The sequence below is a fragment of the Myotis yumanensis genome, unplaced genomic scaffold, assembly GCF_028538775.1.
Source record: "Myotis yumanensis isolate MYYU_CA2020_CCGP unplaced genomic scaffold, mMyoYum1.0.hap1 SCAF_2, whole genome shotgun sequence".
NCBI classification, from domain to species: domain Eukaryota; kingdom Metazoa; phylum Chordata; class Mammalia; order Chiroptera; family Vespertilionidae; genus Myotis; species Myotis yumanensis.
Window position 1 is genome coordinate 3,875,816 of NW_027223753.1, and position 23,036 is coordinate 3,898,851.

A 23,036-nucleotide genomic window follows, 5' to 3' on the forward strand; every position below is an offset into this window, starting at 1 on the left:
GTGGTGATGGGGTGTCCTGTGGTGATGGGGTGTCCCATGCCATCCAGCACAGGAGCCACTCACTGCACATGGCCATGGAGCACTTGGAATGTGCTAGTGTGACGGAGGGGCTGAAGTTTCTGTTTTATTTTATTCTATCTGACTGGAATTATTTGAGCAGCCACACTGTCTTGTGGCTTCCATGTTGGATGCCGTCTCTTTAGAAAGACCCACCAAGCAATACTGGGGATGTTCGTTCCAGAAATCCGAAATCCGTGGAGTAAGGCGCTGGGCTCACACTCTCCCAGATACGGAAGGCGGTAGCAAGCCCTGACTCCGGGAGTCACTGCCTCCTGTGGGAGGGGCCCAGACACCAGGGGAAGCTCTCCCAGAGGAGAAGGCCCAAAGGGTCAGGGTATGGGGGCATCCCAGCCCTGCCCGCGCCTCCAGCTGCTGGACCCGCTCACTGGCCTGTTAGTCATGAAGGGAAGGTGCTCGTTGATAGAGGAGGCACCGCTCCGGTCCGTGCACTGCCGAGTGCTGGTGACTTCACACAGGCGTCAGGGTGATGGAGCGAGGGACACGTGATCTGCTCGGTACCACGTGTGCTTGTTAAATGTGGTCTTGCATTCCGCGTGCTTGGCTCCCGCCACTCCTTGCGGGCCATTCGGGACTCACCCCTGTGGGAATCAAGCAGTTTACTGAGCACCTGCTATGTGGGAACCGCGTGGGGAAGTTCACACAGGACCATGCAGTTCTCACTCCCTGATCTGAGGGTCAGGGGTCAGCCAACCCAGGGACCAGATCGCGCCCACCTACCTGTGTAGAGCCTGTGAGCCAAGAATGGCTTTTAGAGTTTTTCATGGTTGTGAAGAAAAGTCATAAGAAGAATGAATATTCACAACAAGTGAAAATGATGCACAATTCAAATTGCAGTGCCCACGAATGAAGGTTTGTTGGGACGAAGCCAAGCCCATTCCTTACCCGCCTTCTCAGGCTGCTTTTACAACAGCCACAGGCGTCTCTGCCATCTGGCCCGCCCCAGATGGTCGGCAACGCCTAGGACAGGTGAGACAGGACTGGGGTCGCAGAAAGTTAAATGACAACGACAATGTAATGATGAGCCCAAGGCAGAACCCACATCCCCATGGCTGCCCCTGAGCCCTCCCACTGGCTGGTCAGGGCAGGCTCCCTGGAGGAGGAGGATCTGAGATGGACTCAGGTTGGGTGGCTCCCCTGGGTGTGCTCCCCCTGGTGGTGGGCCGTGCGAGGAGAAATGTGGGAGAAGAAGCACAGGTCTGCCCAGGACAGGAAGTCAGCTGTTTCCTGGAGCCCAAGCCCAGAGTGGAGGGGTCGGCTGGAGGGCTGAGCTTGTACCTGAGAGAGAGGGAGAAGCAGGGGGCACCAGACAGACAGACAGACAGACAGATAATGGAGAATCAGCCACGTCACACGGAGCCATTGAGAGCTGTGTCCCAGTGTCCCGGCAATGAAGCCACGCCGAGGTGTGCCCTTCCTCAGCCCACGGAGGCGGGCGGCTGGCGGGCCCTGGTGGACCCTCTGGCACACACGGGATCCCAGCAGCTGACTCTGTTGGGAGATGCGTGACCCCTGCCCCCTTTGGAGACGAGACGCCCTTTCACTGTGGGAGTGTTGGAGTGAAGGAAGCTCCTGTTTGCTGTTGGTCTCCCCTGTAATTCTCTTTCCTTTTTATTTAAGAAGAGAAAAACGCCCCATAGTGTCATAAAAGCAATAGTGAGTATTTAAGAAGAACTACAATCCTTCCTCGCTCAACTGCCATGTGAGAGGGAAGCCGTCAGGCCTCACTTCCCCAGCCGAGCGAAGCTGGCACTGCCTCCTCCTGCAGGCGCAGGCGCAGGCCCCCTGGGCTTCCTATAAATAGCCAGCTGCGTTCTCGGGTTCTGTACACACACACACACACACACACATACACACACACACACAGCTGTATCCCGCAGCCCCAGGCTGTGACTCCCCTTCCAACCACAGCCTGGCCCCCCAATGGAAAGCTCAGCCCAGGGAGCCCCCAGGGGACCCCGGAGCCTGATCAGAAAGCCCGGGGAGTTTGTACAACACAGATTGCTACAGACAAACTTGATTGCTTTTTTGATTAGTGGGTAAAGGGAATGGATTTGATACGCTGCCGCGAGAAATAGTGCGCAATTAATCCCCGGTTGGCGCGGCGATGACATTGTCATACGGGCTGGGAACGGCCGAAAGGCAGCCAAGTGAGGACGATGCTGACAAAGGCGCCTGGGATCAGGGCAGGTCCTGGCCGTGGCTGGGGGTGGCGTGGTGAACGAGGGGGGAGAGGGCCGGGGGGGGGGGGCGCCCAGCAAGGCCATGCTCTCCAAGCAATGCCAAGTCCATGCCCCTGCTCTGTCCACCGGAAAGGCTGGGCTCAGCATTGCCTGGGTGGACGCCCACTGCCCACGATGCCCAGATGGTTCCAGCCCAGACCAAGCCCAGGTCTCTGCCGCTTCCTGCATTCTGTGTGTCTCCCCTTGGGTATCTCCCGAGCCCCTCAAAATCACCAGGTGAATATCTGGTCAGCCCCGCCCCTCCAGCCTGCTGCATCCCCCCCACCCACTCCGCTTCCTGCCCCAGTGAATGGCACCCCCGTGTGCCCATCCACCAGCCAGAAAGCTGGATTGTCCTGTCCTGACACCTGGCGGACGTGGCTGGGTCCCTGCACCGTGGTCATGGGCCCCGCAGCCTCCGCCCCACAGGTCTGGCCCTGTGCCCAGCCTCCCTGGTCCTGCCCCCCTCCCCCCCGCCCCTCCCCCTCCCCCGCCACACGGCTGCCACAGGAGCTCTGAATCCCACATCAGATCCTGGCATCTTTCACTCCCCGCTGCCCCAGGTGAGGCCCAGCTCCTTGCTGTGGCTCCCTGGCCTTTGTGATCTGGCAGCCTTGACCCCCTGCCTGGCCCTCACCCCTCCCCCTCCCCTTACCCCTCCCCCATGCACTTCCCACTCCAGTCCACCCCAGCGTCCTTGTCCTCAAGGTAGCTCCTCTGGCCCAGTCTGCAGTCTCACCTCCGGCCCCACCTGCTTTCCTGCCATCTTCCCTTGGTCAACCCTGCTCATCCCACAGCCCCCCAGCTCCTCTGACCCCCATCCCAGCTGCTCTCCACCCTCAGCCACCCAGGGGACAAGAGGGGACAGTCCCATTTTACAGCCTGGACTGAGGACCCCCGCTGGTGAGCGGAGGTCTCCCACCCCAGACAGGCCCCTCCTCTCCGCACCCCCTCCCTGCTGCCTGCGCTCACCCGCAGACTCCCCGCAAGGACAGTCCCAGCCACGCAACCCTTTGAACAGCGAAGGCAGAGCCATTTCCCAGGATGCTTTCCTAGTGCGCGACTTCACGGCACCACGAGCAAAACCTATTCCCTGTCTCTTCCCTGTCTCCGGTCCTTCCCTGTGCCAGGCTGTGGAGCCGGGTGTCCTGGGTGAGCCACTGGGGAGAGCTCCCAGCCACCTCCCTCCAGGAGCTTCCAGCCCAGGACACGGCCCACAGCCCACAGCCCACAAATGTGCTGAGCAGGGAACAGGGAGGGGCCAGCGCCTGTGGTGGGGGAGTCCTGCGGGGGCTCTGGGGAGCTTTCCCTTCCTCCCTCGATGCCTGTGACAGGGCTGGGGCTCCTCAGGGGTCCCCTGCTAGCCCAGCTCCCCTCTCCTGTCTTCCCAACATTGTGCTTCTCAGCTGTACAGGCCAGAGAAGTGGTGGGAGCAACATCTAAAAATAGAGCAGCCGGTTCTGCACCAGGCCCGAGGGTGCCTCTGGTTAAAATGCATGAGCCTTGATGTAGAAACAGCAATCTTTCTTTTCAACATCATCTGCCTATTGGATGGTTCTGGGCAGTTCTGGGGCAGGAGGGTGCCCGCGAGAGGGGGCAGGAGTGACTGGGGGTGGGGAAGGGGAGGGCAGCGTGTGTCCTTTTGGTGCCCTGCACAGAGGGACACACAGTAGGTGCTTGGAAAATTCTGGAGATTCTTTCCCGTGAGGTTCAAGGATGCGGAAGGCAGCAAGTCTCGGGGGAAATGGTGCTGCAGATCAGCCAGGTTCTTCCCAAGTTCAGGAAAGAGCAGTGGGAAGGGGAAGGGAAAGGGGAGAGGGGGGACGCTGCGAACCCTCTAGAGGAATGAGCAGTGGGAAGGAAGGGGGAGCCTTTATTTCCAGGGAACGGGGGAGGCTTCCCTCGCCATCGATGTCTCCCATTTGGCTCGTTGCATGAGGACAAGTCCTGGAACTGCCCCGGAGACCAGGCAGATTCGGGAGGAAAAGGGCCGGTTCCCAGTGAGGCGGCTGCTGGTTCGGTGCAACCAAAGGCTCGCAGACACAGATCCAAACGCGGACCTCCGTGGGCAGGAAGGAGTGTGTTATCAAAAATTAAAACTAAAAAAAACAAAAGGCGGGGGGAAAAGTGTACCGAGAAGTCGGGAAAGAATATTGCCTTTTTAATAATAAATACATTCCGTGGGCAAGAATTGCAAGGGAATCGTTTAAATTAATTTCCGCTGTGTTTGTTTGGTGTGTACGGGGCGTACGTCCCAGCTGACAGCGATCTGTGGAAGTGCTAACATATTGGAAATCTGATTTCTTGCAGCCAGAATCCCGTAGTCTAAAGTGATTTCTCTTTCAGCCCTGCTAACCAGACAGGCAGGGCTCAGGCGGCTCCTCGGGGATCAGCTCCCGCCTGGGGCTTTGGGGTGTAAAGGTGTCTGGTGGGGGCTCAGCAGACCTGGTGTGGGGTGGAGGGACGAGAGTGAGGCGAGGATGAGCAGTGGGAGGGAGGGCAGCGCTTGCCATCCTTCCCCAGGCGCTGCAGGCGCTGCCTTCTCTTCTGCACCCCCCCAACTGGACCATGTGTCAGGGGAACCCCCACCACGATCGGAGGGGAGCATTCCAGTTGGAACTGGAGGCTGAAGCGAAGGCAGAATCCCTCCCACTCCCACTCTCAGGGTTCGGCGGTGAGAGGGCCTTGGCTGATGTCGTTCCCCACCCCTCTCCCACCTCTGCCAGCGAGCCAGCCCCACGGTGCGCAGTGCTGAGTGCCGTGTGCGGGCATCGCCCCTGAGCACAGCGTGTCAGCATCGTTGTTTCAGCAATCACTCCACCCCTGGGTCTGTGTCCCTCCTCATAGCCACCGCACACACCGCCCCTGAACTTGAGTTCCCACCCACCTTATTCCTATATCCCACCTTATATCCAACCTGGCTATGGCTGTTTCCTAAAACCAAATCCATCTGCAAAAGATGCTGGTTTATGCTTAGAACAAACGAATCTGTGAATAAGCAAACTGTAAGTCAGAGCCAGAAAGCCGGGGTGTGACAGGGGCCTCTCGGGTCTGGAGGTGAGACCTAGGGATGCGGCCTCCCCTGCCCCACACCCCTGGGGCTCCTACCAGCCAGGGCGGCCCCGTCTGGTCTGACGCTCCTTGGCCAGGAAAGGTGTGGAGTGTGTGTGTGTATTTGAATCGACTTTGTCACCTTTAACCCGTCCCCGTCCACCAGGGGACCTTGACCGAGGCTCTATGAATGAACTCCAGGGTAACCCAAGCCCCTAAAATCATAGGCATAACTCCAAGCCCCTAAAATTATAGGCAAAGTGTATCCATATGTGCCCTCCCCTGGCCCCTGGCTTTTCTGGGTTCTCACATGCCTCCATGGCCCTCGAAAGGGTGAGTGGCCCAGCTGCGCATCAGGTCTGCTGGCTGGCACTCCCAGCTGTGTCGCTCAGACCTCCCACCCCTGGCTCTTGGTCCGGGACCCAGACGCAGAGGCGCCTGCCCTCGGTCCCCCGGGCGCTGGCCCTGTCTGTGGCCCTTTCTCGCTCCTTCTCTGTTGCGCGTCTTCCTCTCTTCCTTCCCTCTTTCCAACTGAATTCTCGTTTTTCCTCTCTCCCTAGTGCTTGTACGGCTGCTATGTCCATTCTTCCATCATCCCCACCTTCCACCGGAGGTGCTACTGGCTCCTTCAGGTAGGTGGCCGGGACTCGGTGCTGCTTCCGTCTCCGGTGCTGGGAAGGGTCTGCGGAGGGACCGAGTGGGGGGCTCCTGCGTGCAGCGGCCCTGGCCAGCTTTCCCAGGGACGTCGGTGTGTGTGCCGAGGCCAGCTGTGCGGCTGGCCTGGTGCCGTGTAGGGTGCCAGGAAATGGAGAGGGCCTGGAGGGGGGTAGTCCTCACCTGCCCCCTGGGAGTAAAGCCTCTGCGGGTGCTTCCGGGTGCCTTGGCTTCCTCTGGATGAGGACAGAAGGACAGAAGGACGACTGAGCGTCCTGCCCCTGACCGGGGAATGCCCGCCGGCTGCAAGCTGCACCTTCCTTTTATCTTGCGGGTCAGGGGTTGGCATGTGTGGAAAATCGGCTTCTGGGGGCACAGCAGTTGCAGTTGGATTGACTCGGATCGATTGGGAGGTTTGTTGGAAGAGGAGGTGCTCCTGGCTGGGAGTGTGGGGAAGGGGAAGGAGTTCTGTAATCCATTTGTGATGTCTGCCATGTAGCAGGATGGAGGAACGTGTCCTTGCTGCATAAAGTGGCCTGGCTGCCAGATCGCTGTCCATGGTGCTGGTGCACAGCCTGGCTGAGTCCGGCCTGGGTGCCGGCCTCTTCCAATTGGTGGTCACAGCTGGTCCTCCTACCTGCTCGAAGCGGCTGCTGTGTGTGTGGGGAGGCCGGAGGGATGCCTCCAGTCAGGCTGGATCTGGGTCCTCAAAGCTTGGCCTCGGATTTGCCGCTGCTGTCAGAACCCACTGTGGGTGGGCCTGGCACCATCACCCAAGTTCTTGCTCCAGGAGTTGCTGGCTCTAGTCTTTCCCGCTGTGAGTCCACTGTCTATATCCGCTGTGGTTCAAGTTCACCAACACCCAGGCCCCAGTGCTCTGGGCGGTCCCAGTGCCCTTGGGGTGTGGCATGTGTTCAGAGAGGACAGCCTCGGAGTGCAGGGAGGGCCCTGGTCCCAGGACAGGTGGCCTGGAAGGTGTCCCAGGCCCAGAGGCGTCTTGGTGTGGACGCCGAGGCTCCCCCGCCTCCAAGCCCTTTCGCCCTCCCCCCAGTTCCCGGAAACAATTGTCTGTGGTGGGACAAGTTCATTAGCGGGTGGTGCGGAGGCTGTCCAGGGACAGGCTGATCTGCAGACACGGTTTCCCGACAACCTGCCCTTCGCCAGTCTCCCAGGTCTGTCTCCCTTGGCGGTGGCCCGGGAGCACCTGGCTTTCCAACTGCTCAGACCCGAGTTCCTGTGAGAGGGACCTTCAGTGGTCGTGGGATGATAGTTCCCTGTCTGGTTCGCAGGAATGGGCTCCACCATTTAGCACGTGGCTTTCTCCTGTGCCAGGGGCAGGGGGACTGGGTTAGAGCCTGCCCGGCCTCCAGGCCACGCTCCGGCTGCACACCCCTTCCCGGGCCTCCAGCCCCTGGTGGGTCCTGTGTGCGCTCTTTCCCTTTTCGGTTCTCATGCCCCCATCAGCACCTCCCAGCGCTCCCTTTCTGCCGGCCACCCTCCCGCCAGCCAGCCTCCCAGGGTGCTCCCCTCCTCCGGGCCCCTCTCCCACCCCCAGGCCTCCACCTGCCGCCTCTTATTCCATCACACTCTTGCGATGATTTAATTCCACTACATTTACTTTCCCAGAATCAGACACCACCAGGCAGCCACAGGGTCTCATTACTCCCCAAACTGGATCCCACTCAGCCGGGCGCCTCGAGCCAGGTTCCCCTTAGATTCAGGTGCCCCTGCCCTGTTTGTGGGGCCAGGTGGGAAGTAGGAGGGGTCCTGCCCTCTGCCCCAGCCTGCTCCCTGGGGCAAGACTCCCGCCCACCGTGTGCTGGAGACACACCTGGGGCGCGTCTGCCTGTCCGGGTCAGTTACCTTCTGGCTGGTGGGGAGCCTGCGTCTCCCCAAAGGCCAGCGTCCCTGGGTCCAATTTCTTCAGGGCTAATCCAGGCCTGTCTCCTCTCCCACCCCTTCTGCGTCCTCCAGGGTCACTCCCGATTCGGTGAGCAGGGGACAGGAGGGAGTGCTCACAGGCCGGGGCTCCTCTCCCCGCTCATCCTGGGCAGCAGGAGATTGGGGATCCAAGGCCAAAGCAGTTAGTGTGGCTCACATCCGCGCGGAGCCGAGAGCCCATGCGACAGCCAGCCGCTCGGGGCAATTTGTTCGGTGCTAATTACACCAGGACAAGGACGGCGGGGCCAGGTTTCACGTCTGATAGGAAACAGGAAGGGAGCCGTGAGGCACGGGCCCCGATGGAAATTGGCCCAAGTTTGTCTCTGACAGCAATTACCCAGGGCAAGAGTGGGCGGGCAGAGGTGTCAGCACAGTGACGGCGGAGAGCTGAGGAGGCGGCGGCTCAGGTGCCAGCTTGGCTCCTAGGAGGCCGGCCCGGTGCCCGGAACAGCACAGCTGCCGGGAAAGGGGCAGTGGCCTGGCACCCACCTCACGCCCCACTGCCCGGGGTGCGCTGACCGCTGGGGCAGGGGAGCCTTCAGAAAGGAGGGAGCTGGGAGGAGGGAGGCAGGGAGGGAGGGGTAAAGGAGGGTTAGTTCTCCAAGGAGCAGCCCCTTCTCTCCCCGCTGCTGTCCCAGCGCAGCAGCGCCTCTTCTGCCTGCAGGCCGGGGACTCACTCCTGCCTCTGAGATCCTCAAACTGGTTCCGCCTCCCCCAAGGCCACTGGCCCAGTGAGACATCTACCACCCAGGCCAGGACTCCAGCCAGGCTGTGAGCTCCCTGCAGGTCACCTGCCACCCTCTGTCCCCCAGGGGCCCGCACAGCCTCAGCCAGACAGGGAAGGGCCAGGGCCTGCTGCAGACAGCCTGCACGCCCACAGGGAATGGGTGGGCTTGTCAGACCCACACAGAGGCTGGCTAGCCTGCCAGAGCAGAGTGTCGCGGAGGTGACAGGAGCTGAGCGGCACTCAGATGCCCGAGTGACCTGGCATTCAGAGAAGAGCCCCCTCTCTCTCTCTGTCTCCCTCCCTCCCTCCCTATCCCTCCCTCCCTCCCTCCCTCCCTCCCTCCCTCCCTCCCTTTCTTGCTAATAAATACTTTATCAGGATGTGAGCAGGGCCTCCCGGAGTGAAGGTGCATGAGGTTGTCGCTGTGACTGGTGGGCACCCCATGAGGTCACCTGCCCAGGTAGCATCTGGAGACCCCAGGCCACTCTGAGCCCAGATCACCTGAGCTCAGGCCACTCCTCAGCCAGAGCCAGGCCTTTAGCAGATTCGCCTGCGACCTCGAGATGCCCCTGGGCGGGCGGGCCCACCCCTCCACCTGTCCCATCGTCAGCATCGCTGGGGGCCTGTGTGTCACAGCTGGTAGGCCCCGGCTCCCTGGGACTCGCAGCTGCATTGCCTGGGTACATGCTGAGACCCGGAGAGGGCAGGGCAGGGCCAGCCAGGTCACCCAGGCTGGGAGAGGCCGCCCCCTCCTCACCTCTGCCTCCCGGACCTGACCGTGATCATCTCTGCAGCTGTGGGTCCCTGAGCTCTGCTGGGCCGCTCGGGGCTGGGCCGCACAGCAAGGCCTGCATCCCTGCCCTGTGGCCTCTCCTGTTGGGATTTTCCTGTGCCGACTCAGGGCCTCCTGCTCCTCCCTCTGTGCCCTCCCCCACTGCCTGCTCCCAGGAGGCCTGGCCTCAGGGGGCCTCTCCTCCCAGGGCCTCTGGCTCATGTGGAAGCACTTTCTGCTTCTGATGAGTGTCCTCCTCTTTGCCTTGTTCTCCAACTGCTTAATGGATGTTTTCTGTGCTCCATAAAGTGGGGGGCGTCCTGTGTATCTGCCCCCAGCATTCACGGGCCATGGGGATACCAGGACCAGCTCACTGGTTGGAGGCGGTGGGGGCTCCTTCCCGGCCCCATGGCTGCACACAGAGGCCTGTGGGCTACGCACACCCTGTGCACCCCGGGCCCGAGGACGGGGCTCTCGGGTCACTGGAGGGTGGCGGCCGTGCAGGGTCCGAGTTTCAGGGCATCTCAGTTATGGGGAGCTGGGCTTGAGCCCTGACACCCCTGGATATTGGAAGTTGGGACTACACAGCCACTGGGGCACAGGTGTGGGCCCTGAAGGAGAAGCGAGGGGAGGTGCCGGGGAGGCAGGGCACAGGGGAGGTGGGGTGGAAGGAGAGCCAGGCAGGGAGACGGCTGAACTGGACGAGGCCGCAGCACAGGGTGCCCACCCCCAGCCCAGCTCATCCGCCCCAAGACTGTCACCTGGGAACGGACAGTGGGGAGCGTGTGGAGGAGCTGAGAAGAATTGTGCAGCCAGAGGGACATTCTCGCGCTGCCTTCCCGTCCCAGCTCTATTCTAGCCAGCAGCTTCCATTTCTTTCTGCATTTAATGCGCCTGAATAATGTGACAAGGTAGACACTGGGAATTTACTGCGCTCTGCAAAGCCGCTCAGTTCCATTAAGATCTCGGGATCTCCGCCAAGGCGCGACGACTTCCCCCTCAGGCATCTTCGCCTGATTGCAATTTACGATGCCGAGGCCTCTGTGGGGCCCCCCTAAGCCTCCAGAAAAAAACGCGCTGTTCCCCAAAAGTGGCCGTTATTCTCTCTAAGGAAAGTGACTAGGCATCTTCCAGAAGATTCCCTCATCCTGATCCCCCTCCTCAGGGGACCGGGACACAGCCAGGGAGAGGCTGCAGTTGGCTTTTCCAGTGGTCACCGACCCAGAGGGTCCGCTGGGAGCAGGTGGCAGCTGCCTGACCTTCACCTTGCGCTTTGCAGCTGCCTGTGCAGCTGCAGCCCTGGAGGGGGGGCGGGGGGGCGGGCACTGAGTGTGGGGGAGACAGTGAAGAAGTGGGGAGACTCCCTCTGGCTACCTGCTGGGAGCCCCCGGCCCTGTGGTCCTCCAGGCCCATAGTTTGGATGCAGCCCCACCTTTTATTGCCACGTGACTCGGGCCAGATGAGTTCACCTCTCTGAATCGCACAGGCATCACAGCCCTCTCTGCGGTCACTGGGAGGATGGGTTGATCTGAAACCCGTCATGGCCTCAGTGTCGTGCTTGGCACACGGAAGCCCCCAGGCAGTGGGGCTGTGGCCATCATTTGCCCCAGGGGATGGCTGGGTGGGCATCGCTGGGAAGGGGAGCCCCTGGACGGCCCGTCCAGACCAACTCTCAAACAGCGAAATCCTCGGCCTATCCCATGCGGCTGTGTGATGACAAGTCCCATTTGCTAATTTACTCTGCAACCTCGGGCAGGAACTTGGTCCATGGCCAGTGAAACGGAACCTCCACATTCTAGCCATCGCCCCGGCGCCCCGCTGTGACGGACCGCCACCCCTGCAGCCGTCCTGCAAACCCCCTCGTCCTTCAGCCCTTAGAGGACAGGCTGCCAAGGACAGGCTGGCAGACAGGGGGAGAATGGAGCTGCCAGAGCGGCTGTCCCTTAGAGATGGAAATTATTAATTAGTCTTATTATCCAGAACGTGTCAGTCTCCTAATCCTTCCGTTGGCGGAGGGTTTATGCGGCCACGGGGCGTGCTGTCAGCTTGGCTAAGCCATCGCTTTCAATATGAAGGCAGAACAATGGGCAATACCGTTTGGTTACTATCTTTACTCATCAAGCCAAACAGTTCCGGCCCCCCTTCAACAGAGCATCCCTCAAAGACGGGAGAAGGCAAAGCTGCGTGATTCCCCTTCTGACGGCTCCTCATGTGGGCTTTGGTTTAATTACCCTTTTCATGGGATCTTCCGCTGACATTCTGTCCTTAATATCCTGATCCTCTTTGGAGCACAGGGGGAAGTGGGAGTTCCAAAGCCAAAGACAAAAGTTTGCCTCAAGGAAACACTTTCTATTTTGCCTCTGAAAGAACTCAAAGGGGCACGAGTGAAATTCAGATGTGATTTGATAGTGTGAGATGGAGCAGCTGCGTGGGTGGGTGTCAGACGCAGGCTCGGCCCCTGGCGACACCCAGTGTTCGACAGTAGTCATCCTGGGCCTGTCATAGACTCTGGTCCATGATATGGCATCACCACTGCTTTTACTGCCCTTGACTTCCTAGTGGCCCTCAGGCTGCAGGTATTCCCGGGCACTCCAGACTCACAGCAAAAGATGACAGCTAGACAGGTGAGCACAGATGTGCACAGGTGAGCAAGTAGTGCACAGGTGAGCACAGGTGTGCACAGATGTGCACAGGTGAGCAAGGAGTGCACAGGTGTACACAGGTGAGCACAGATGTGCACAGGTGAGCAAGGAGTGCACAGGTGTACACAGGTGAGCACAGATGTGCACAGGTGAGCAAGGTGTACACAGGTGAGCACAGATGTGCACAGGTGAGCACAGGCATCACTCTCTCGGTTCTCCCGCTCCCCTCCCAGTAAAGGGCTCTGGGAGGACCCGAGGAGACTTCTCGCCATCCCACCACCAGTCTCCAAAAATGGACAGGACTTCCTGGGGGCTTTCCCCTCTCCTTTTCCAAACACACCGAGGTCCCCTTGGTGCCCAGGAGTATTAGCAGGGACCCTGCCTCCCTCTCCACCTGGTTCCTGGGAGCAGGGAGCTGTGAGCCAGCTTTTACCTTCTGAGGGCTTCATGGGATCCTAAGTGAGAGGTGCACTGAGGCTTCCCGCCCACAGAGCAGCCCTCACAGAAGTCTCTCCTCCTCCCTCCTCCCTCCTCTCCCCTCCTCCTCCCCCCTCTTCCTCCCCTCCTCTCCCAATCCTCCTCCCTCCTCCCTCCTCCCTCCTCTCTCCTGAAGAGGGAGAAGGTTCACTCCTTAGAGACACAGCTGAAAGTGGCCTTAGTCTGGGGAGAAGGCATCGAGTCTCCACATGCCAGGAAGGGTAACCCTGGGGACATGAGGCCCGAGAATTCTTCGCGAGGTGAGCTTGGAGGATTGAGGAGGAAATTTAGTGCAGACAGGTTTGTTGACCCTGAACTGCGGGAGATTTCTTAATTTAGAGAAGAGTTCTCAGAAAACACTGTCAGTTCCAAGGAAAAGGGCTCCCATGGGGCTCATTCTACCCTCTGGGCTCCTCGCTTCTCCGCTGCTAGAAGGAGGGGCTCAGGGGGCTCCTGTGGGGAGTCCCCAGCCAGGTCCCTGGTGTGGGTGACAGTCGGAGGGCGGTGTCAGCACACGGGTGCTGCGGGGCCCACGCCCTCCCTCATGTGAGCATCTGCCCTGTGGATGTGCCCGGCCCCTTGGGGTTATCCTGGGTCCCAGCTCCCTCACCTCCCAGGAGGCCTCCTCCACCCCGGGAGCCCTGGCACAGGCTCTACCAGTTGCTTGGCTCGGAAGCAGCTGTGAAGGCCTGGGCTGGGCTGACCCGGGTCAGAATCCTGTTGCTCTAGCCCACGGAGCCGTCACTCAGGGCTAATGAACCCCGAACCTGGGCTCAGGGTCTCCCCTGTGAAACGGTGCGGTGCTGTCTAAGGGACTCAGTCTGCAGCGCTTTGCGTTAGGGCCCACACAGGCGAGCCCTCCGCCAGCTGTGGTGACTGTCACCATGACTGTTAGGCTGTTGCAAACCCAGGCCAACCCAGACCCACCAGGACCACCCACGCCCGCCAGGCCTCCCAGGCCGGGTCTGGGCCCTTCCCTCCCTGACCAGCGCCTCTGCCTCAGCCAAGCCCCTGTGCCTGGCATCCCCCGTCCAAGCCCCTGGCTGAGCTGGGCCCATGCTCACCATGGAGCTGGCCTGGCCCAGCTGATTCCCGCCCCGTCTCCAGAGCTGCCCAGACCTGGCCCAGCTCCTCCTGTGGCCTCCGAGAAGGGAGGACTGAGAAACCTGCCCTGAGACCTCCTGCCTGGCCCTGCCTCCCCCACCCCCTCTCCTGGCCACTGCCCCTCACCCCCCACCTTCCCTGACCTCTCAGACGGAAACCAACGGCCCATGTGTCCCAGCGCCAGGCAGCTACCATCTGTGGGTGTCACACTTCTCTCCAGGGTATGCCCAGCAGTCAGCTCCCATGCCCCGGGGAGAGGGGGCAGGAGCTGTCCCTGCCACCCCCACCCCCCTGATGGCATCAGGGCGCTGACAGCCATCGTGATCTCCCTGACACACCAGGCTCTCTGCTTCCTGCGAGCAGCTGCCTTTGGTGGCAGCTGAGGCGTGAGACCTCTGAGCCAGGCCAGGACTGCATGGCGCCGCCGCGGCCCAGCCCTATCCTGACAAGTTAAGCAGTTCGGGCAGCGCTGGGCCAGCAGCTGCAGCAGAGGGGGCCGACCCCCTGGAAGCTTGGGCTCCACATTGGCGCTCTGCCTTCACTGGCAGGCTTCTGGGGTGCTGGGAGGCTCTGGGCTGGTGGAGGGGGGCAGGGGAGCCCCTCCCACTGAGCCAGGTTTAGACCCCCGCCAACCAGGCCCCCTGGGTTTGGGAGGTTTCAGCTTCATTGGAGGCTGAGCCCGAAGCGCCTCAGGACCCCCTGGCTCGACCCCCTGTTTGCGTGGAAAGGCTGTTGTCTGGGGAGCTTGGGTGACTAACCTCAGGGTGGATTGCAGGAAGCACTGGGCTGAACCCCACTTCACAGGGCCAGGCCTCTTTCCGGGACACCCCTTTCCAGGGAGACTGTGGGTGATCCAGGCACTTTAACACCCTAAGCCAGCACCCCAGGCCACACCAGCTCACAGCTCAGCCGCCCACCGCTGGTGTCTGATGGGAAAATGCCGGCTCACGTTAGCCAGCCCTCATGATGTCAAAGACCATCCTCCACCAGAAACAGACGGTGCTTTCTGCTCCAGAAATGGCATTGGATGATCACCGGCCTGGCCTGGTACACGCTCTGGGAAAGAGACACCGCCGCCCTCAGTTAGTGTGGCTGACAGAGGTGGCCAGGCTTCGTGGGTATTCGGAGTGTGTCCTGTAACGCAAGGGTGCGGGGAAATGTTTAACATCCGGCTCTCCGGGAAGAAACCAACACCGGATCACCTGATGGGTGCGCCTGCCGATTTCCATGGTGTAGACCAGTGATGGCGAACCTATGACACATGTGTCAGAGGTGACACGTGAACTCATTTTTTTGGTTGATTTTTGGCATTTTTGGTGTTAAATGGCATTTAAATATATAAAATAAATATCAAAAGTATAAGTCTTTGTTTTACTATGGTTGCAAATATCAAAAAATTTCTGTATGTGACACGGCACCAGAGTTAAGTTAGGGTTTTTCAAAATGCTGACTCGCCGAGCTCAAAAGATTCGCCATCACTGGTGTAAACACTCCCACCACAGCCAATTCCAAGATTCCAGTTTGGTGTCCATCGGCTTTGACACTTTTGAGAGGTTAACTAGCAGCTCGCACAAGCCAGCACGAGCCGGCTCCAGCGCCCCACCGCTTTCTCTCGTCTCCGCGTGGCAGACATGGAGGCGAAGCCCATGGCCACGGCCAGGACCTCTTGGGGCCTCTCCACTCCTTGCCCAAGACTGAGGCTCTAGCTGTGGGGAATGAAAAGCAGGGGCTCCCACTCAAGTCTCCCCCAGGACGAGTAAGTGGTCACCATGGAGGTTTTTGAGGCTGAACAGGGTCTGCTTTGGTCATCCACCCTGGCCCCTAGGGCGGTCACTTATCTGTCCTGCTCCTGGGGAGCAGCTGATGGGCTCCCCAGCCTCCAGGTGTGATGCTGACTCCGCTGCAGCCCACCCCTCCTGCCCCTCTTGTCTAGCTGGGACGAGTCAGGTGGATGGAGCATCGGGTCCTGGCAGGGCTGCCCTTGGCTCCACTTTGCTGGTCGAAGTCCCACTCTTCATGGGCCCACCACTTCCTCCCTGGGACCCCCTGCCCCATGGAGCGATCAGCAACTGTGGAAGGTGCCTGGCAGCTGTGGGAGGTGCCTGGTGGGCGGGGGCCTGCAGGGCAGCTCCAGAGGCCGCTCCTCCCACAGCTGCCAGCCTCGCCCGCCGGGGCTGCCAGGGCCGGGCCCCCCATGCCCGCCGTCTGCTGGAAACACCAGACCTTCTGTCTGATCTCAGAAAGCCGGCCGCACCTTCCACCCTCTCGAAGGTCTGTTCTACATCAGGAAGGCTGTCCAGGGCGTTTGTGGATTTGCGGACGGTCTGAGCCACAGAGCGTGCGGGGAGAGTCAGGTTCGGTCTGCACAGACGCCCATCTTCCTCACGTGCTGGCCGTGCGCTGTCAGTTTGAACAAAGAAACCAGGATGTGACGGAGCATCAGCAGAGTGCAGCCAGGAGGTGAGCGCTGAGGACTCCGGGCTCTCGTGGAACCATTCCCCATCCTCCCCTCACAGCCGGCCACTCCCCAGGGGCTGCTCAGGGGACCAGAGTCGTTCTGCCGGCCATGTATGTGGCTCCTCCCCAGACCCAGCATCGGTCTGTTCTCACCGTAAACCTGATGCCGAGCCCACGCGTGGGGCACCTTTGAGAGCTTAGTTCGGAAGGAGATGCAGTTAGACGTGGGCAGTGGCTGTTTCCGGTGTCATTCTTCAGAAAGTGCTGCAGTGAGCCCTTAAGGCAGCGGTTCTCAACCTGTGGGTCGCGACCCCTTTGGGGGTCGAACGACCTTTTCACAGGGGTCACCTAAGACCATTGGAAAACACATATATAATTACATATTGTTTTTGTGATGAATCACTATGCTTTAATTATGTTCAATTTGTAACAGTGAAATTGGGGGTCACCACAACATGAGGAACTGTATTAAAGGGTCGCAGCATTAGGAAGGTTGAGAACCACTGCCTTAAAGGAACCAGCGCCACAAAGACCAAGCGCAGCATTAAACACCCGCCCCTCCGCCTGCTGAGGGGCCGGCCGGCGGGGCCAGAGTCCTGTCCGGTGCTGGTCTGTGCCAGAAGGTGCTGTGCTCACAGGGGACCTCCCCTCCAGGTGTGAGGACCCAGAACCGGGTGTCCACGTGGAGGTGGGCGTGGCCTCCTTGGGCCGGACGTACTGCCCTCTGGCAGGTGGGACACTCCCCGGGGAGACCTTGAGCCCATGGGCCAAGGGTTTGGCCCCAGAGCAGGTCAGGCTTCTGGTTTTAGCAGCAAGACCCTGCCCTGTGTGAACTCAACTGAGAGCGAGCCGGCGCCCCGCTCCGTCCGCCCGCTCAGCCTGTCTCTGAACGCCGTCTCCTCTGCACATGTGCAGTTTGGGTTTGTCTGTCTGCAGGTAACCTAATGAAACTCTTTCTTTTCTTCCCCGTGCAATAAGGAGACCATAGCACGACTCACCTGCGCATCTCCAGTCCTCCAAGTCTTTTTAGCATTTGCCTCTTGCACCCCCGGATTACCCTGTCCGCCCTGCCTCTGCCCGAGTGGTTCCCAGCCTGACCCCCTCCGGGCAGAGACAGAGGGGCTCCATCCGCCACCCTCCACCCTCCCCGCTCATAAAGACCTCGGGGAGGAGACTGCCCCTGCCCTTCCTCTTCAGGGCGAAGGTGAGCTCCTGCTCTAACCAGGTGCTTTCGGGAGCACAGGCCCAGAGGGGGGCGCTGCCACCAGCACCTTCTGGGAACGGCAGGAAATAGCCCTGAACCCCCACGTTGGGTTGGGTTTCGAGTCGACTCCGAGGAACGAGGAACGTAGTCTCCGATCTATTGGGCGTGCGCGCTGACTGTGCAGTCCCTTAAAGTCTGGCCGGGGCGGCATTGTTTTGGTCATTAGTTAACATATCTGGTGGGGAGGAAGGGAGGGAGCTAAATAGTTACAAGCACTTCAGTGGGTTTTTTTCCTACTGACTAAGGGTAAAACGAATAGCGCTGATCCGTTGCCCAGGCAATAGGCTTGTTAAAGGAAATGGTATTTAAAATGATTTTTTGAGCCAAAGCAATTTGGCTGCTCTGAGGCGTCCTTTATCTTTTGCTTTCAAGAGGATAATAATGTTTAAAAAGGAAGTCACTCATACCGCTTCCTGACGGGAAGCCAGCTCCGTGACAGGCAGCTCTTCCCCCGGGTGTGTGGTCCTACTCCGGGATACACAATGCCACCGTGACGGCTCCCTTCTTCGGAGCCCTGGGTGCCCACAAAACAGACACGATGCTCACGTTGAACCTGTGACCGGCTGAAGGCCTGTCATACGTTCACCTCGGGCTCCCACCCAGTGGCTGAGCTTCCACCTGGAGACTCGTGTCAGCCGCCGGTCCCGGGGCCTGAGCAGAGCCTGTGTCATGGGCTGTTCTCCCACGTGGCCAAGGGGCGCCCTCCCCGCAGAGAACGTGATGGTAGCCCAGGTGGACAGGTGCTATCTACTCCTGGTGGGGAGGGCTATTTCCTGTCGGCCCACGTGAGCCAGACTGGAGCAACTGGCTCCCCTTTTACTTTATTTTTTTAATATATTTTTATTGATTTCAGAGAGGAAGGAAGAGGGAGAGAGAGATCGAAACACCAATGGTGAAAGAGAATCATTGATCGGCTGCCTCCTGCACGCCCCCTACCGGGGATGGAGCCCACAACCTGGGCATGTGCCCTGACTGGGAATCAATCCATGACTTTCTGGTTCATAAATTGATGCTCAACCACGGAGCCACGCCGGCTGGGCCCAACTCCCCTTTTAGAGTGAAAGAGGCAAAGAAGCCAACTTCCCAGTGCATGGGCGTGAGGGAGGGTGCTGTTCCAGAAGGTTCTGCCCTGCTCCGGTTTGGACTGGGCAGGGCCTTCATGGGTAAGGTGTGTGGAGGCCAGAAGAGCTGGTTCGGTGGCTTGGGGGTCCTCAGCTCAGAAGTACCTATGAGCAGGGGTAGTCCGCCCCCTGCCTCCCGCTCACAGAAGCCCCGGGCAGCTCTGGGCAGCAACGCCGATGGGGGAGATCTTTCGGCGGCAGGAAAATAACCTCAACGCCTGTGCCTGGTGGCCCGGGGCCGGGCACACATCAGTGGACCCGGACGCTCAGGTCCTCCTGTGACCCTCCCTTGATGACTTGAAAGCAGGACGCTTTGGGGAACCCGTGGTCTTGCTGCGTGTGCTCTTCGCTCAGCTTTGGGGTCACGTGGCGCCTAGAGGGGGCCGAGGGCAGCCGAGGCCTCGGCAGTGACAGGCGGGCCAGTGGGACCCGCAGCTTTGCTCCCTGTGCCCGCTTCCCAGACTGCGTAGGACCTGCTGGCCTCTCCCGTCCTGCCTCGCAGGGGCCATCAGCAGCCCCCGCCAGCGCGGCCCAGCGGCCTTGTTCGGGATGGCCGCTGCTCCCTGGGTGCGTTTTAAACATACTTCCAAACCCTGTTCATTTTGCCTTTGATGGGGAGGCGGCCTTCTGGGCTTTTCCTTCAAGAGATGCAGATTTAATGGACTGTGATTTTTCTCCAGGTCTGCTGTTTGGGAAAAAAAAAAAAAAAAAGGCAGCATTAGAAAAGCAACTCAATTTCTATTTGCTCAGGGAAAGAAAAAAATCTGCTTGCTATTCAGGCCCTAGATTTTCCTGGGAGATTGGTGTACTTGCCTGCCAAGATGTTAGCTAAAGGAAAACACATTTGCTATAGATCAGAAATATTTATCCTTTTCTGGGCAGGAGACCCAGAGAGCTTCATCCGAATGTACAGCACCTGGAAATCCGAGTGCGTTCCATCGCTGGCGCTGCGGGCACCCGTGCAGGCAGTTTCGGGGAGCTGCAGGCCCAGGGGAGGAGTTGAGTGAGGCTGCTGGTGTGGGAGGGGTGTATAGGTCAAGGGTCAAGAAGCCTGAATCCCGGACGGGAAGCAAGGGGTCAGCCAGAAGGACAGCAGAGAGGGTCCCCTGGTGGCCTTACCTGCAAGCTAGCTTTGTCTCGGGACAGAGCAGGGTGACCTTGCCCTGCGTGTATGCCTTGGAGCAGGGTCTCGACTTGGGCCAACCCCACGCCTGCTTCTTGACAACTCAGAAGGCACCCCAGCTTCTGCTAAGCTCCATACCATCACCCAAAAGAGGACAGCCCCCATCTTTTAGAACCTTCTTGCAAACTTACCAGGTTTATCTTCGGTTGCTGCCGACGAGTGAGAGATGCGGCTCATACATAATTAAGCATCTAATCATTGCTTCTTCCAGAGGGCAGGCTGCATCCCAGACCAGCGATGCTCAACCGGGTGCCCCGAGAATGTGTAACACGTGCGGTACCTGACTGTGCAGTCAGGGGCACACACCTCCTTCCCCTGAGATTGTTGAATGAAAAAATGACAACGGCCAACACAACAGTAGCTGTCCGGGTGAATGGGTGTGAATGAACCAGAAGTTTACTGTTTTTTTGTCAGATCAGCAAAAAACATGTTTTTGATGTGCCGCAGAGCGTTAGTGACTGGTCTCTGTGCCAGAGGGTGGAAGAGGTTGGAAATCGCCGCGCTGGTGAGAGACGGGGCCAGGAGTGCGCTCACAAGCTGTAATTAGCAGGTTTACTCATTGGCTCGTCATTCCTCGCTCGTTATTTTTAGGTTCACTTGATTCCTGCTGTTGCACTCGGGGTTCTGTGGGGAGACGATCCAGTTCAGGACGCGGGTGGAGAGCAGGGGGAGCGGGAATTCCTTGCAACACCAGAGCCCCTTCTAAGATCTTTGGGACCCCAATCTCCATTCATAGGAGCTGTTTGCCCTGACCACCGGCCGGTGTCCACCCTGCATGAAACTGGCAGGGCCTGAGTCCAAGCTGACATCTGGCCTGTCGTCCCGGGCCCGCGGGCACCCCGGGGTGGGAGCAGTCCCCTGCACCTCGGTTCCTCCCATGCTGGGGTCTCTGGGGACCCTGCCAGGAGTGGCGTGACGATGGCGTGTCTGTCAGGGAGGTTTGCTGACAAGAACTTCGTTAGGCAGAGGCCACTCCTGTCACAGGGGGCCCTGGATGGCGTTCAAACAGAATTCCTCCGGCGCTCCGGGAAAGGCTGCAGGTCCCGGGATTGATGGCGGCTGGTGTCTCTGGTGTCTATTTTGGCCTTGTTCGGAAGCGCCTCCGCTATAATTTAATCTCGGGTGGATGAAAGCTCCTTTGCTGTCCCTGGGAACTGAGCACTTCGCCATGTCCCCTGGGCCAAGGCCGGCTCTCAGCGCCACTCTGCCCTTCCCTGGGGAGGGGCAGGGGTGCTTCCCTAGTTTGGGGTTCAGGGGCCTCTCAGAGAAGGAGCTGAGCCCCAGGGCCCGGGGGAGCTCAGGGAGTGAGGACACTGGGCACTCGCTCCACAGGGACCAGAGCGCATGGTGATCCAAGCTCAGCTAGGTATGGAGGTGACTGAGTGGGATCTGCTGGGAAGTGTCATGCGTTTTCATGTATTATCTTGGATATTTCTCGCTGCTCACTCTCAGGAAAAGACTGTCAGGGCTGAAGAGAGGTGTGTGGCCCGCTCAGCCCCCCCCCCCCCCCCCCCGCCCCGGGCCGCTGGGCACAGATGAGCGTGGAGGGAAGCGCTTCGCAGGGTTTGCCTCACCCGTCCATGCTGGGCTCAGCCGGGTTGGCACTGAGGGTGAGGCCAGTGACTGGCAGTTGGAGGAGGGAGGGGGAGGGGACCTGCTGGCTGCCCTCTGGCCATTAGGACACCCCAGGCACAACCCCAATAGCCTGGGCCCTAGTCCTGGTGAAACACTGCCCTGCGGGGGCGGCGGGGGGCGGGGGAGGCGCAAACACCTGTGCAGAGGGCCCTCCTGCCTGGGCCTCGCTGCAGAAAACCCAGGGGTGCAGGGGTGTCCCCCGAGGGGCTCTCAGTTCTGAGTCCCACATGGTCTCCTTGCAGGGCCAGCTTGTGTCCTGGGGAATCACCCCCGGCCAGGGAGAGGCCGGGTCCGGCCTGGGTGCCCCTCTGGAGGCTGCAGGAGGGAACGCTTGCCACCCCCACCCTTCGCTCCCAGTGGGTTCTCGTCTCAGATCCCGCACTTCCTGCTGGGCAGCCCCCAGCAAGGACCTGGACTCTCCTCCAGCCCATTTACACACTGAGTGTCCCCAGGCCCATCTCCTAACGTGGAGCTCCTTCCAGCTGCCTTCCTACTGGTGTCGTCTCTGTGCTGAGCTGGGGGGCAGGTGGTTGAGCTGAGCTGAGCTGGGGGGGCAGGTGGTTGAGCTGAGCTGGGGGGGCAGGTGGTTGTCTGAGCTGGGGGGGCAGGTGGTTGTCTGAGCTGGGGGGGCAGGTGGTTGAGCTGAGCTGGGGGGACAGGTGGTTGTCTGAGCTGGGGGGGGCAGGTGGTTGAGCTGTTCTGGGGGGGCAGGTGGTTGTCTGAGCTGGGGGGGCAGGTGGTTGTCTGAGCTGGGGGGCAGGTGGTTGTCTGAGCTGGGGGGGCAGGTGGTTGAGCTGAGCTGGGGGGGCAGGTAGTTGAGCTGAGCTGAGCTGGGGGGCAGGTGGTTGAGCTGAGCTGGGGGGGCAGGTGGTAGAGCTGAGCTGAGCTGGGGGGCAGGTGGTTGAGCTGTTCTGGGGGGGCAGGTGGTTGTCTGAGCTGGGGGGCAGGTGGTTGTCTGAGCTGGGGGGGCAGGTGGTTGAGCTGAGCTGGGGGGGCAGGTGGTTGAGCTGAGCTGGGGGGGTAGGTGGTTGTCTGAGCTGGGGGGGGCAGGTGGTTGAGCTGAGCTGGGGGGGCAGGTGGTTGAGCTGAGCTGAGCTGGGGGGCAGGTGGTTGAGCTGAGCTGGGGGGGCAGGTGGTAGAGCTGAGCTGAGCTGGGGGGCAGGTGGTTGAGCTGAACTGAGCTGGGGGGCAGGTGGTTGAGCTGAGCTGAGCTGGGGGGCAGGTGGTTGAGCTGAGCTGGGGGGGCAGGTGGTTGAGCTGAGCTGGGGGGGTAGGTGGTTGTCTGAGCTGGGGGGGTAGGTGGTTGTCTGAGCTGGGGGGGCAGGTGGTTGAGCTGTTCTGGAGGGGCAGGTGGTTGTCTGAGCTGGGGGAGCAGGTGGTTGTCTGAACGGTGCTGAGCGGCAAGCAAAGCCTAAGGCCGCAGGCCATCCCGAGGCCTCCTGGGCTCTGAGAAAACATCCCTGCTGCTCGCTCAGTGGCTCCCATTCTAACAGGGCCCGCTGGCTCCCCGTTGCTTAGCTGTGCAGCCCCAGAAGGTCGGGGAGGCCCATCTGTCTGCGTTTTCCCTCCTTAGCCCACAGGGGGGGCATCACGAGGTGCTCACTCCCGACCTCTCGGCCACACCACCTGCCCTTGTCCCCACGCCTGTGACCCACCTCGCTCTCTCCACGCCCCCTCCCTTGAGCCTGGCCCTCCCGTGTGCTCCATG

The 23,036-nt window shown here is 60.3% G+C and overlaps 1 protein-coding gene across 9 annotated transcripts in view; it reads left to right on the forward strand.

The window, feature by feature from the left end:
• CAMTA1 (calmodulin binding transcription activator 1) overlaps positions 1 to 23,036 on the forward strand; it is a 674,030-nt gene that overhangs the window by 472,132 nt on the left and 178,862 nt on the right. For all 9 annotated transcript variants that reach the window (XM_070403987.1, XM_070403988.1, XM_070403989.1 and 6 more), the window contains one exon: positions 5,912 to 5,983. In XM_070403987.1, the coding sequence (XP_070260088.1) occupies positions 5,912 to 5,983 (72 nt within the window). The remainder of the gene's footprint in view (positions 1 to 5,911; positions 5,984 to 23,036) is intronic.